The 14,105-nt window shown below is 57.8% G+C and overlaps 1 protein-coding gene across 1 annotated transcript in view; it reads left to right on the top strand.

Moving 5' to 3' along the window:
- The window catches only part of Cep131 (centrosomal protein 131), a 29,180-nt gene extending 16,042 nt beyond the window's left edge, over positions 1-13,138 (top strand). Inside the window, exons 6-25 of the mRNA XM_051159193.1 lie at positions 136-249; positions 785-931; positions 2,821-2,938; positions 3,426-3,542; positions 3,662-3,818; positions 4,207-4,301; positions 4,718-4,900; positions 5,240-5,416; positions 5,897-6,022; positions 6,172-6,297; positions 6,477-6,593; positions 8,577-8,679; positions 9,235-9,436; positions 10,003-10,110; positions 10,187-10,304; positions 10,402-10,476; positions 11,553-11,695; positions 11,800-11,977; positions 12,056-12,219; positions 12,737-13,138. Coding sequence (XP_051015150.1) covers positions 136-249; positions 785-931; positions 2,821-2,938; positions 3,426-3,542; positions 3,662-3,818; positions 4,207-4,301; positions 4,718-4,900; positions 5,240-5,416; positions 5,897-6,022; positions 6,172-6,297; positions 6,477-6,593; positions 8,577-8,679; positions 9,235-9,436; positions 10,003-10,110; positions 10,187-10,304; positions 10,402-10,476; positions 11,553-11,695; positions 11,800-11,977; positions 12,056-12,219; positions 12,737-12,947 — 2,779 coding nt within the window. The 3' untranslated portion in view covers positions 12,948-13,138. The remainder of the gene's footprint in view (positions 1-135; positions 250-784; positions 932-2,820; positions 2,939-3,425; positions 3,543-3,661; positions 3,819-4,206; positions 4,302-4,717; positions 4,901-5,239; positions 5,417-5,896; positions 6,023-6,171; positions 6,298-6,476; positions 6,594-8,576; positions 8,680-9,234; positions 9,437-10,002; positions 10,111-10,186; positions 10,305-10,401; positions 10,477-11,552; positions 11,696-11,799; positions 11,978-12,055; positions 12,220-12,736) is intronic.
- The last annotated feature ends 967 nt before the right edge of the window (positions 13,139-14,105 follow it).

Raw genomic sequence — 14,105 nt, 5'->3', positions numbered from 1 at the left:
TTGGCCACTGGGGTGCAGGCTGTGGGGCCCCAGAAGTGCTTGGTCGTTGCCACAGTGTGCACTGAGAGTTTCATTCCAGTCTTACACTGCAAGGCTGTCTCCTCCAACCCCATCCCTTCCTGGTGTCTCTGGCAGGAGCAACAAAGGAGCCGTGGGCAACTGTGTCACCACCATGGTGCATAACCACTATGCCTCCTCGAAGAAGGTGTCACCCCCCAAGAGCTCCAACCAGACAGCCCCCTCCCTCAAGTAAGGCCTGCTTGCATGCACACAGGAAGCTTGTGCCTAGGGGCGGGCCCAGGGAGAGAGCACAGTGCATGCAAGTGAAGATGCTGGGACAGGCTGTGGTTCCAGCGATGCTGCTGGTCCCATCTGGGCAAAGGCAGCCTCTTGCAGAGAACAGTGAAGTGGGGAAGCTCAGGTCTCGCCCAGGTGGATCCCGGGAGGAAGCTCCTGTCCACAGACAGATGCAAAAGGATACCACAGTTAGGGTAACTGACCAGCAGAGGTGCCTGCACCCCGTGTCAGTGGCCCTCAGAGTCTGGGGTCTGCCTCTGGACTCCTGTACTGAGAACCTTTTTCTGCTTTTAAAATGTAAAGGACGTCTACCCAGGTGCCAGCCAGTGGGACTTTGGGGTACAGGTCATTCTGGGGACCAGCAAGGTGGAGGTAAAGGGCCAGTTTTGCACCATGGTTTGTGGGCCTCCAGGCTTGGAGCCATGGGATGGCTCGGGGACCCTGCCTGGAACTGGGGGCAGAGCTAGGCTTCTCTTTGTCTTCTCAGCAATATTGTCAAGGCAGCAGCTCGTGAGGGCAGTGAGGGCGGTGACTTCAGGAGGCCTCGGAAGAACTTCTCTAGTGGCAGTCACTCCACCCGGGGCAGCACAGGTCTGCTGAGGCGAAAGGAGGTGACTGAGGAGGAAGCTGAGAGGTGACTGCTCACAGGGAACGGGGTGGGGAGTGTGGGGCAATGGGGGGGCACGAGGGGCTTGGGACCCCCGACCCCAGTGATGAGCAGTTCCACTTATAATAGTTGGTTTTTAGACATGAGTGGGAAGACCGTATGTGCTGAGACTCCAGGCATATAAAATGCAGAGACATGATGGTGATATGGAGAAAGCGGCTGCGGTTGCTTGGGACTTGGCAGGAACCAGGATACCACAGGGATTGTTCTTTAAGGGTGATGGGAATGTTCTAGAATTGGATTGTGCTGATGGGTGCACAGCCCTGTGCATTTGCCTCAAAAAGCATTGGATTGTATGCTGCAAATGGGAGGGTTTTATAGCATGGTAATTATACCTCCGTAAAACTAGTGATTAAAAGCACATTTAGCAGAAAGAAGATAAAAGACTGAGGAGAACAAAAGCACCTGCCTGTGGGGCTGTCCTTGGCAGTGCCCTCTGGGGCTTCGGGGTGGGCACAGGCAGGGCCTTCTGTAGCTGCCTTGGCGGCTCCTTGCTAGACCCCTAGTGCTTGAATAGCTGCATTGGAGCCTCCCAGGTGGCCTCAGGACCTCCATCCGACCACCCACCTGACCTGTGACTCAGGGTTGAGCATAAGGGAGGGGGGTCCTACAAGTAGACAGTGGGAGGGAGGGTGTCGGGCAGTGAGGCCAGGAGCCATCAGCTCCCCAAAGCCTCGTGTTGGCGCTCCACTGTGGATGGGCCTCATGGCAGAGCCAGGGCTCCTGTGGCAGGCAGCAGGAAGTGCTTGACCCTCCATTGTCTTCCTTGGTAAATGGACCTAGGCATAGCCCTTGTAGCCAGGGTCCTGGGGCTTTGTTTAATCAGCTTTGTTGAGGTGTTACATGTTTTCTTGCAGTGCTGGGTTGGGACCCAGAGGCTTGGATGTGCTCAGTGAGATCTGCACCACTGAACTTTCTCCCCGGCCAAGGGTTTAGCTTTAAAATGTATCCACTTGACAGATGCATATGGTGGCACATGCTTGCCTTCCCAGTGTTTGGGTAGTAGAGGTGAGAGAGTCAGGCGTCCTCAGCTACAGAGCAAATTTGAGGCCAGAGTGGAATGCATGGGACTCTGTCTCAGAAACAAATAAATGACTGGGCATGGTGGCACACACGTTTAATCCCAGCACCCGAGAGACAGGGAAGGAGGGTCTCTGTGAGTTCAAGGCCAGCCTGAGCTACATAGCTAGCTCCAGGACAGCCAGGGCTCATAGAGAGACCCTGTCTTCAAAACAGAACATGAAACCCACAAATAAGAAACAATAAAAGTAGTTAGGCTATTTCAACTTACCCTAGTTCCCTTGGCCCACCCACCCTGTCTGCCTCCTCTTCGGCCCCGACCTTAGCAACTACTGACCTGCTGGCCTCATGTGCTGTCATGTTCTTACCTCTTTGCACACTGTGGGGTTCTGTGCTTAGCATGAGCTTCTGGTGCTTGCTTTTGCTCGCAAGCAGCACCCTGCCACCTGGAAGCACCACTGTTCACTCTGTAGCCAGTTGCCACTGAGATCCTCCTCCCTCTGCCTCCCTAGTGCTGGGATTACACGGGCGTGTGCCACCATGCCCAGCTGCCGTTACAGGCATGCGCCACCACGCCCAGCTGCCCATTTCACTTTCTGATGACTAAGCACAAAGCCACCCAAATCTACCGTAGACTGACACTAGTGCCCCCTGGGCAGCTTTCCAGGAGGGTGAGTTGAGGTTCTAAAGAAATCTAGAAGGGCTGGCCTTGCACATCATAGCCGGGCAGGAAAGGGGCGTGTATAGCCACCTGAACACTTGACTAACAGGTTCCTGTTCTAGGGGCAAAGGGATGCGGAGACCCCTTCTGGCCCTGAGTCTAGCTCTTTGGACAGGTTTATCCACCAGGTAAACCAGGCTGCGGTCACCATTCAGCGCTGGTACCGCTGCCAGGTACAGAGGCGCCGAGCAGGAGCAGCAAGCCTCGAGCACCTGCTGGCATCCAAGCGAGAGGTCAGTGTCATTGTGTAAACCAACCTAAGCTCATTCGAGGGCTGGGTGGAGTCCTCAGGGTCTCACTGCACACAGTGCAGTTCTTAAGACAAATTAAATGGAGTTCAGACCTGGAATTACCCACAGGCGCATATGGCCTCCATGGGACCTATTTGGTCCTTGAAGCTGCTGTTGGATTGATATGTCAGGAGACCAGCCAATGCCAGGATGACACCCTGAGCAAGCCCCTGGCTAAGTGCCACGGCACTGTCTCTCCCTGTGGCATATCTGTGCAGATCCCTGTCTGGCCCACTATGGAGCCAAGGCAGCAGCTTCATTGTCTCAGGGACCTCACCTCTTCTCTGCCAGCGGACTCTGCGGGTTCCGGGCTCTCGGGTCCTTGCAGACCTCCCAGCTCGCCCCGGGGTCCTTGCAGACCTCCCAGCTGATCCCAGGGTTCTAGTGATCTTCCAGTTCTGTAAATTTGTGGCTTTGGCTTCCCTGGCAGGAGCAGAGGCAACGGTTGAGTAGTGGGAACCTTCTGGACCTGCACCGGCAGGAGGAGGCAGCAAGGAAGAAGGCCCGGGAGGAGAAGGCCCGCCAGGCCAGGCAGGTGGCCATTCAGGTATCACCCCACCGCCTGACACTAGTGCTTGGGAACACTGAGCTTCGGGGTAGCAGGGCTGTGACAGCGTAAGGGGACATCCTGCTTTAGGGGGCTGCTGAGAGATGCTCCTCTGTCAGGAACTGCAGCAGAAACGGGCCCAGAAGGCAGGTGAGACTGAGCCCAGGCTGCCTAAGGACAGGCCAGAGGCCAGAGCACTGGAGCGGCCTCGACCAACCCAGGTGCATGCACCCGCAGTGCACGTCAACACCACCCACCCCAAGGCCAACAACACTGGTGAGTGGTTCTCAGCCCACCTGACTCTGGGAGGCCTATGATGGGAAGAGGCTGCAGGCTCTGCCAGACTTCAGTCCTCATGTGGCCAAGGCATGGGGACTTCCACCTGCAGAACTGGGATCTCAGCCCCAGATCCTTACCCCTCACCTCCACTGCCAGGGTCACTTACAGTGCTGCACTTGAGGATGGCCAGGCTGTGACAAATTATCCTAGCAGTGGGACCTGTGCTACCGCGGCCCAATGCTCTGGGGTCGTGCTTGCTCCCCAACAGCTTTACACCCTGGAAGGCCAGGGGCCCCTCGGTGTCTCTTTGGGCTTATACCTGGCTCCTTCCCGGCTCACCTCTGAGTTCAGGCCCTGGGAGGGATGACTGTGTTCTGTCTCACAGGTGCCAGCATACACCCCACAGGCCCTGGAGACCCCTGCCCTCCTGCCTCTGAATCATCCCCTGAGCCCCAGCCGTCTCCAGAGGACAGGCCACAGGTACCCTTTCCCCTGTGACTTTGGCTTTGGGACAGTCCATGCCTGGGCTGTCTCTTCAGCATTGGGGTCCCTTGTGTCTGAAAGGATGCTGAGAGGGCTCCTGCTGTGACGCAAAACAGCAGCCAGGTGATGTCACTGGGCGAGGTTTCACAGAACTGCTCTGGAATCCTGCTAAGTTGCTTTTACCAGGGGAGGGGTCCTGTGTCCTTCTCTATGGAAGATTAAAGGGGACAACAGGACTGTTCAGCGTGGCACTGGGCAGCATCTTGAGTGTAGTGGACGCACTGGCCCAGGGAAATGGGTACAAAGGCCCTGCCCACTGGGCAGGCCATGTACGTGGGGGCAGGCCATGTACGTGGTGTGGCTCTCAGCTACCACTGGCCTTGCTCATGGCCCTCCCCGCCTGTCTGCTGCAGGACAGGCGTTCCCAGAATGTAGCTAGAGAAGACTCTGAAGTGTTGGGCATGACCAAGAGTAAGGCCAGGGCCAAAGCAACCCTGGATGACCTGCTAGACACACTGAGGCTGCTGGAGGAGGAGCCTGAGCCACTGCCCCGCCCCAAGACCTATCACAAGGACAGATACGCCTGGACTGATGAGGTGCGTAGGCACTGGGCACTCACACCATCCATATAGGTCAGGAGGCCTCCAGACCGGTCAGAGAAGGCTGGTGCCACTGTATTCCTGCTTTAATTGAGACCCTAACAAGGACCAAGCGGCCTGTTGACCTCTGCTCTCCCTTCCTTGAGGGTGGGACACAGTGACCCACGAGGGGACACATCTGTCTTGCTGTAGCAATTCTCTCAGAGGTCTGAGCACCTAGGGAGGCATTTCTATCCATGTCCAGGCTCCCCCCGCCCCCACATCAATGCCCACTGTCCCTGAGGGACCTCAAGTTCTCAGGCTCCCCTGACACCCCCGATGCTGGGCCACCTGCAGGAAGATGATGCAAAGTCCCTGACAGCTGACAACCTGGAGAAACTCGGGAAGCTCAGCGCACACCCCGGCCCACCTGAGGACGGCACTCTGCTCTCAGAGGCCAAGCTGCAGAGCATCATGAGCTTTTTGGATGAGATGGAGAAGTCAGGACAGGAGCGGCCGGCGCCCCGGCGGGAGGTGGTCAGCCCCGGGCACCTGTGGGGCTCCCAGTGGGAAGTGGTCACTCACAAGGCCCCTATGTAGCAAGTGGTCCCACTCCTGAGTTCTGAAGAGGTGAAAGCTGACAGGTCTGCCACGTCCTACCCTGGGCTCCTCTCTAGACAGTCTAGGCAGGCTCCTCTCCTGTCCAGGCAGACAGTCCTGATGTCCCTGGGCTCCTTGGGTTGCCTTTCCTGAGTGAACAGCCGTGACTGTGTTGAGCACAGGGATGTCTTGTTTCGTGGGGGTGGGAAGGTCATGACCTGTGTTTGGGCGTCCCAGCCACAGCCCTCTTTCTGCACTGAGTCTGCGTGGGTGGACCTGCCACCCACCGTCCCATGACCAGATGTCCTGTGTAGTTGTTCCCTCGCAGCAGGGTGGCCTGTAGTGACTCCCCATGGAGGGTGGCATCAGGTGGGCAGTAGCGTGTGGCCTGCCTGAGGCTTGTCGTATCTGTAGAGCCTGGTGCTGGAGGCGGGCCCAAGGGCCCCGGAACCAGGGCCCGACGGGGGTGCGTCCATGATGCGGCTGCAGCTGGAGGTGGAGGAGAAGAAGCAGGCCATGGCTCTGCTGCAGAGAGCCCTGGTGAGCGCGCCGCCTCCCACGCAAGACGCCCCAGCCAGGCCCATCCCCTGCACTGCGTCTTTGCCGTCTCCCCGATGTGGCCCTTGGTGCCCAGGGCCTGGTGTCTGTCAGGGACACAATGCCAGTACCTCTTGTGCATACTCCTGCAGACGCAACAGCGTGACCTCACCATCCGGCGTGTCAAGGAGACTGAGAAGGAGCTGAGCCGGCAGCTGCGGCAGCAGCAGGACCACTATGAGGCCACCATCCAGCGGCACTTGTCCTTCATTGACCAGGTGACCTGGCTCAGGGAGGCGCTGGTGAGAGGGATGGACCCAGACTCAGGGCGGTGTCACTATCCCTCCTCGGAGTGCAGTGCTGACGGGGGGACCACCCCAGGACTGTTCTAGAGCTGGCTGGCCCAGCGAGGGTACCGTAGGGTGGACACCAGAGCCTCACCCCACCCCCATCACAGCTGATCGAAGACAAGAAAGTTCTGAGTGAGAAGTGCGAGGCAGTGGTGACCGAGCTGAAGCAAGGAGACCAGCGGTGTCGGGAGCGTGTGGCCCAAATGCAGGAGCAACATGAACTGGTGAGCTCCCTGGCTGCTATCAGGTTGTACACAAGCTCCCTGGGGCACGTGGCAGTGTGCTCTGGGGACCAGTGGGAAGGATTGCCAGCCGTTTTCCCCTTGGTCTTCACTCCCTTTCCTTCTTGAGATTTTTTGGGGGGCAGGGGGGTGTCCAAGACAGGCTTTCTCTGTATAACAGCCCATTTGTAGACCAGGATAACCTTGAACTTACAGAGATCTGCCTGTCTCTGCCTCTCAAGTGCTGGGATTAAAGGCGTGTGACACCACCTCCTGGCCTGGTGGGTTTTTTGGTTTGTGTGTTTGTTTCTCTGTGTAGCCCTGGCTGTCCTGGACTCCCTTTGTAGACCAGGCTGGCCTCAAACTCACAGAGATCCACTTGCCTCTGCCTCCCAAGTGCTGGGATTACAGGCATGTGCCACTGTACCCAGGTGTGTGTGTGTGTGTTGCCTTTTCCTCTTCTTGAACTGTATCCAAGTGTTCAACAGGGCCAGGTCCTGAGGTACAGGCTGCCATGTCTCAGGTAAACATGCATGGCCTACCTGGTCCTTGTCACAGGATGGTGGCCATGGACCCAGGAGTCCAAGCTTGGCTTACTTCAGTGATATCCCAAGAAACAGTCTGCTCAGCTTAGCTGCACCAGGCACCTCCAGCTCCTCCCTGACTGGCCAGCAGCATCTGGTTAAAGTCTGACTCAGCCACTTGTGTGTGCTTCTCTGAAGCATAAACCTGATGTCCCTGAAGCCACCATAGCCTGGAGCCGGACCCCAAGTGATGGTGGGCTGACTCTGCTTAAAGAGACTCCAGTGCCCAAAGCCCACAGCCAGGCTGGGAGACCACATGGTGTTCTCGGGTGGTCCATAAGCTTGAGCAGGAATGGGGTCATGTCTCTAGGCAGTCCGCAGCCACCTGAGGAACTCTCTTCCCCATTAGGGGCCTTCCTCTCAGGCAAAAGCAGGGTCCTTGGCTTCCTCGAAAAGAATTTCAGTATAAAGCGCAGGGTTGGAGTTCACTAAAAGACTTGGGGTTTTGTTTTTATTTTTTAAAGATTTATTTATTTATTATGTATATAGTGCTCTGCCTGCATGTGCACCTGCAGGCCAGAAAAGGGCAGCAGATCCCAGTGTAGATGGTTGTGAGCCACCATGTGGGTGCTGGGAATTGAACTCAGAACCTCTGGAAGAGCAGCCAGTGCTCTTAACCTCTGAGCTATTTCTCTCCAGCCCCCTAAAAGACTTGTCATGTAGATCTTAGGCTCAAGAGACCTACAGGTGTAAGTGTGGGCTTCTCTGGGAGATCCAGGCTTCCTTTACAGTGGGGGGTATGTACAATCCCATTGCCTTTTTTTTTTTTTAAATGGTTTTTTGAGACAGGGTTTCTCTGTGTAGCCTTGGCTGTCCTGGACTCGCTTTGTAGACCAGGCTGGCCTCGAACTCACAGTGATCCACCTGCCTCTGCCTCCCAAGTGCTGGGAGTAAAGGTGTGCGCCACCGGTGCCCAGCTTCATGCTTTCTAAGTTACATTGCTAGAGCGTGTGACGTGCAAGGTGTAAGGGTTAAGGGATCTCTTTCCGTAGGCAGTGCGGTGAGGTGAATGTCTGAGGGTTGTTGCTTAGATTTGGAGATGAGAGAATTGCTAACGCAAAGTCATAAATCATTTTGGCTGTAAGTGTCCCTGTGTCTTTAGCATCTGTGTTGGAGACATCTTTAGGAAGACATGCCCTGTATGCAAGGCACACCAGCTCCTGGGCAGAGGGCTCCCTCCCTCCTGTGTCCCCTTGATCCTCAGTTCCAGTGGTTGTGGGCTCCTCTTGGGGACAGGACTTCTACAAGCCAGTGGCTGTAACTGCCCTATGTGGTGCCCCAGGCTGGAACATGTGTGGTAGGGTGGTCCCCACCCGATGGGGGAGAGGAAGGAGCTCTGCGGCATCCAGGCCCAGGTGGACGGGGGCTCGGTGCCCCTTCCACCTCTGCATTCTTTACCTAGGAGATTAAGAAACTCAAAGAGCTCATGAGTGCCACTGAGAAAATCCGCCGCGAGAAGTGGATCAATGAGAAAACAAAAAAGATCAAGGAAATCACAGTCAGAGGTGGGCCTCCACCCTTGTGGTGCTTGGGGACAGTTTTCAGAGAGAACAATAACTTGAGTCTTACATGCAGCGGCGATAGATGCTCCTGGGTGAGGCCTGGTGACGGCAGCCTGTGGCAGGCAGATGCAAACCCATTTCAGCTGCTGCTACCAGTTCACAGAAGCCTCTTGGAGCCAGGTGTGGGAATATCAGGGCACGTAGGTCACACTGTAGAAAGCAGAGGAAACTACCAAAGAAGTTCCAGGGCCCCTTAGGCTGACAGAGTTGGTATGAAGGAGCTCTGGACCCTTAGGTAGTTTTGGGGCCACCTCAGCCTGGCCTCACGGGTGAGTCCTCTTCCGGGATTCTGGACACCATGTCATTGGGGGAGCCGGTGGTCACAGCACCAAGAGACCGGGTAGCCATTGTACCACAGGCTCCAGGGCGCGGCTGGGGCTAGGTCTCTGGAGTGTCTCCCTGCTCTAGTCCACAGTCCACAGGCTTGCTGTGCTTTGGGGCGGAGGCTGGGTGGGAGGGGCCTTGAAGCCCTCTCTGTGCTGCAACCCCACCCTGCAGGTCTGGAGCCCGAGATCCAGAAGCTAATCGCCAAGCACAAGCAGGAGGTGAGGAGGCTCCGGGCCCTGCACGAGGCCGAGCTGCAGCAGCGGGACGAGCAGGCTGCACAGCGCCACCTGCGCCAGGCAGAAGAGCTGCGGGAACACCTGGAGCGCGAGAAGGAGGCGCTGGGCCAGCAAGAGCGCCAGCGCGCCCAGCAGAGGTAGGAGGCTCTGCAGGCTTCTCCTGGAGCAGCGGCCTGTGCGGTCTGCCTGCCAGGCCGGTGGTGTGAGGCCCCCTTGTGGGTTCACAGGCGATTGTTGGTACAGCACTCATGCCCAGGCTGGCTGCCCTGCTGCAGAGGAGAGTCCAGTTCGTTCCCTCACTCAGGCTCACCACTCTAAGGTGTGACCAGGCTGTGATGTCAGAGCCTGAGACTTGGTGACCAGGGGACATGGCTGAGTGAGTCAGTATGCCTAGGCACCAGTGACCAGTGGACAGCCCGGCCTTCACTGTCAGTGCCTCCAGGCCAGGTCCTCTAAGATTGTCCTCTCCTCTCACCTGACCCACTGGCCCTCTCCAGCATCTGGCCGACCTGTGCTCTCCCACAAGTCATGGCAGGAGCTTGCTCAGGCCAAAGAACCGGATGCCTGGCTCTCACCTGAGAGTGGGGCTAAGCAAAGAGAGGCCAGTATGAGGGTACAGTAAGACACAAACTCACCTGAGAGAGGGCCCCTGTGAGCTGACGCGGGCCCCTGCCATGGTGTAAGCATGCTCGCTACCCTGCAGGCTTGAGCAGCACCTGGAGCAGGAACAGCAGGCCTTGGAGCAGCAGCGGCGGCGGCTCTACAATGAGGTGGCTGAGGAGAAGGAGCGACTGAGCCAGCAGACAGCCAGGTGCCACTGAGGGCTGTCCTCGGCACGGTGGCCCAGCCTACCCGGCCCCTCTCACAATGAGCCTTCTGGCCTGCAGGCAGCGGGCAGAGCTGGAGGAGCTGAGGCAGCAGCTGGAGGGGAGCACCGCAGCGCTGACTCGAGCCCTGAGAGCTGAGTTTGAGAGGAGCCACGAGGAGCAGGAGCGGAGGCACCAGGTTGGCGTCCCACCCGCCTTGGCGCTCCAGTGGAGGAAGGGCTCTCTCCTGCCTGACCCCAGTGGTATGAGGGCCACTCATGGTCTGTCCCCTCCAGACGGAGCTGAAGGCCCTGAAGGACCAGCTGGAAGCTGAGAGACAGGCGTGGGTGGCCAGCTGTGCCAAGAAGGAGGTAGGTCCAGCCAGGGTGGGCTGCGCGTCAGGGCCTCCTGGGGCCTTGCTCCTCGTGGGGTTAGCAGTTGAGTCTCCGCTGCTCCGTGCACAGGCGGCTCCAGGAAGCTTAGAGTTAGAACAAGAGGAAATGAGGCCCGGCAGCCTGGAGACCTGAGAGGACTTGTCCTTGCTCTCCAGGAGTCACTCCATCCATGCCTGTCAGGGTCAGCTGATACGCAGGCCCTGAGGCCCCTTGGTGTTGGACTGTGGTCCAGTGCTTTCTATTTGTTAAGTGCTTGCCTCCCGAGATTCTTACTGCAGACTCTCACATACCCCAAGTATTGCTGTTTAACCTGTTTGACTAATAAAGAAAGGCAGTACCTGCCAGGGCCAGGGGAAGGTAGCTGTGGCGAAGGTTAGAGGGCTTTTGGGGAGAAAGAGAGAGAGAGGCACAGAAGAAGGAGCCGGCAGCTGCCATGGGCTGGATGGACGACATTAGCACATATCTGAGTTATGGCTGGGAGGTGGCTCAGTGGCATCATTAGAAGCAGGTGGCACGGCACAAGGTAGCTTAGGGGATTACTATCTGCCCTGCCCCGGGTGAGCCAAGGCTATTCTAAAATACAGCAGGGGTCAGTCATAATGATGGATAGTGGCTTAGATAACACCGCTGTCATGATTATGGCCTAATAATAAGCATTTACTAGGCCATGCCTCTAAATTAACCACGGCACCTTGGCCTCTGGTGTTTCCTCTTGGGAATTTGCAAGTCCTTTGGCCACAGGGCAGGTTTGTCATTTTGAGGTGGCCTGGCTAGCAGACAGTAGTCGTCGGTTTCCTTGGGCTGTAGTTCTCTGAGAGAGGAACAGCCTGTTGCAGTGGTGGCATCCTTGGCTAAGGAGCCATACTACCCAGGGCCCATCCCAGGAGATCCTGAAAATAAGACGCGGTCCTCCTGGGGCCTGGGGGCCTGGGCTGGAGCCGTCACCCTGCTCTGTGCTTCTCCCTGGCAAGGCTGCTTCTGGCACTGTCCCCAGCTTCTCCTGTCCTCCGCCCTCCTGGCAGCAGATTCTGAGACAGCTGTGTGTCCTACAGGAAGCATGGTTGCTGACCAGGGAACGTGAGCTGAAGGAGGAGATCCGAAAAGGCCGCGACCAGGAGATCGAGTTGGTCATCCACCGGCTGGAGGCTGATATGGCGCTGGCCAAGGAGGAGAGCGATAGGGCAGCCGAGAGCCGGTGAGCTGCCTCCTGCCTTTACTTCCACATGCAGCGGACGGCCCAGGGCAGAGGCAGTGGGCACAGCAGCTTGTCCCCACACCGCCACCTGCTCTGCCTGTTAGTGTGAAGCGTGTGCGGGAAAAGTATGAAACGGAGCTCTCGGAGCTGGAGCAGTCGGAGCGGAAACTTCAGGAGCGGTGCACTGAGCTGAAGGGACGCCTGGGGGAAGCCGAAGGGGAGAAAGAGCGCCTGCAGTCCCTCCTGCGGCAGAAGGAGAAGGAGCTGGAGGACCTGCGGGAGGTGAGTAGCCCCGGCCGGCCGGTTCTGTATCAGAGCCCTCCTGCCTGCCAACCTGCTCACAGCCTCCCTGCTGCCCAGGTAAACACACGGCTGTGCGGAGAGCGGGCCAACCTGGCCCAGGTGGTCCGACAGGAGTTTGCAGACCAGCTGGCAGCCGCCCAGGAGGAGAACCAGAGGGTGAAAGCAGAGCTCGCCCAGCTGCAGGCCCGCCAGCAGATGGAGCTGGATGAGGTGCATCAGAGGTGGGTGGTCAGGATTGCAGGTGGGGGTGGGGAGCCACCGTGCACCCCCTTGTCTTCCACATAGCACAGGCGTCGCCCATGGGCAGGCGCTCTCATGGCGTCCAGCTTTGTTCCCAGGAAAGCTAGGTCTTCCCCCTGGGTGTCAGTTCTGGAGCAGTGAGTGTCTCCAGGCTGGCAAGGACCTACGTGAGCTTCTCCAAGGGGCTGGGCGGGGTTTGACTGGAACAGGTGTTGTTTGGCAGAGGGCCAGAGAGGGTGGCAGTGGGCACCCAGGATCTCCTCAGCTGAGGGTGGCCGCCTAGGTGCCTCAGATGAGAAGACTTCACACCTACACCCTGCCCCAACCCCCTCCTTTCCAAAAAACGACCTTAGGGTCTGGTTCCCATGGAGACAGTGGCCGAAGGCCAGCTGCTCAGGTCCAGGTCAGCAGGGCTGACCAGAGGGTAGGAGGCTGCCCTTCAGGCTGACCTGGGTCTGAAGTTGGGGCTGCGCAGAAGCCCACTGCACATCACTGCAGGGTGAAGACTGCTTTAGCGAAGAAGGAGGAGGCCGTGAACAGTCTCCGGAAACAGCACGAGGTGGGTCCCTCTGTGGGCCTGCGGTGGTCTTGCCTAGGGGAGGGGCATCGCGGGCCTGACGGAAATGTGTTGCAGGCTGCAGTGAAGCGGGCAGACCACCTAGAGGAGCTGCTGGAGCAACACAGACGGCCGGCTCTGAGTGCCAAGTGATGTCATCGTTGGGATGAGGAACAAGGCGGAGGCAGACGCTCAGCCCTGTAGCCGGTGTCCAGGTCACGTCAAGACCCAGGCTAAGGGTAGGACAACAGCTGGTGTGTGAGGCGCCCTCGAGGAGCCCGGTGCTCAGGACATTGCTGTCGGCAGGCCTGAAGCTGGTCATAGTAAAATCATATGGGTTTGTGTTTTTGTTTTAAGTGTTTCCTGTCATCTGCTTGTCTTTCTCTGCTGTTAGGTGTGGGGGACAGGGGGCTGGGGACGACTGAGAGCCCCGCAGCATGGCCAGGAGTGTGGGGGACAGGGGCTGGGACAGGGGCCTGGGGACCACTAGGAGCCCCGCGGCATGGCCAGGAGTGCTGCTCATGGCTGCAGGACTAGCTCCGACTCTTACCTTTCTCTCCTCCCACCTGTCCAAGCTGGCAGGGCAGCAGCTTGCAGCCATTGGCCGTTTGTCCCTACCCTGGCCTCTCCAGAGTACAGAGGACTCACCTGGAAGGAACTCTGCCTCTAGCCCAGCCCAGAAACCTCAGCGTCGTCTTCTTTTATATTTATTTATTCATTTTTTAAAAGTGTGTTTGTGTGTGTGTGTGTGTGTGTGCGCGCGTGCGCGCGTACGCGTGTGTGTAATTGTCTGCAGTACCTGTGTGCCTGGCACTGCGGAGGCCAGAGAAGAACATTGGATTCCTGTGAACTGGAGTTACAGGCAATTGTGAGCCACCTCAAGGATGTTGGGGCTTGAAACCAAGACCCTATCAGTACCCTTTGCCTTGCCTGATAGGCTGTTGATACTATGCAGCCTAGGTGGCCTGTCTACACAGATGGGGAGCAAAGGCTGTAGCCCTGACATGGGAGGCAGAGGTCTTCCCAGGCAGGTCATGGCCTGGAGCCAGTGCCTTGGAAGAGCCCCTGGGTGTAGCAGCAGCTGGCTACCAGTCCACTCTGCTGTTTCCTAGAAGCTGCTGCCTGTGAGGGCCTGACCCGTCCATGCCTCCTCTGCACAGGGCCACCTGTTGACTGAGTCCCTGGCCTGGTCTGTGCCTGGGCTCCTCAGAGAAGGCTGGGCACAAGACTGTGTATGCTGTGGTCTTACTCTGCATTTCCTAGTAGCTCAGTATGTGGGAACTCAGCTTACAGTTGAGGGGTTCAGACCAG

This window comes from Acomys russatus, chromosome 16, assembly GCF_903995435.1.
Source record: "Acomys russatus chromosome 16, mAcoRus1.1, whole genome shotgun sequence".
NCBI classification, from domain to species: domain Eukaryota; kingdom Metazoa; phylum Chordata; class Mammalia; order Rodentia; family Muridae; genus Acomys; species Acomys russatus.
Note: the sequence above shows the minus strand (reverse complement) of the source record. Positions and strands in the feature narration are given on the sequence as shown.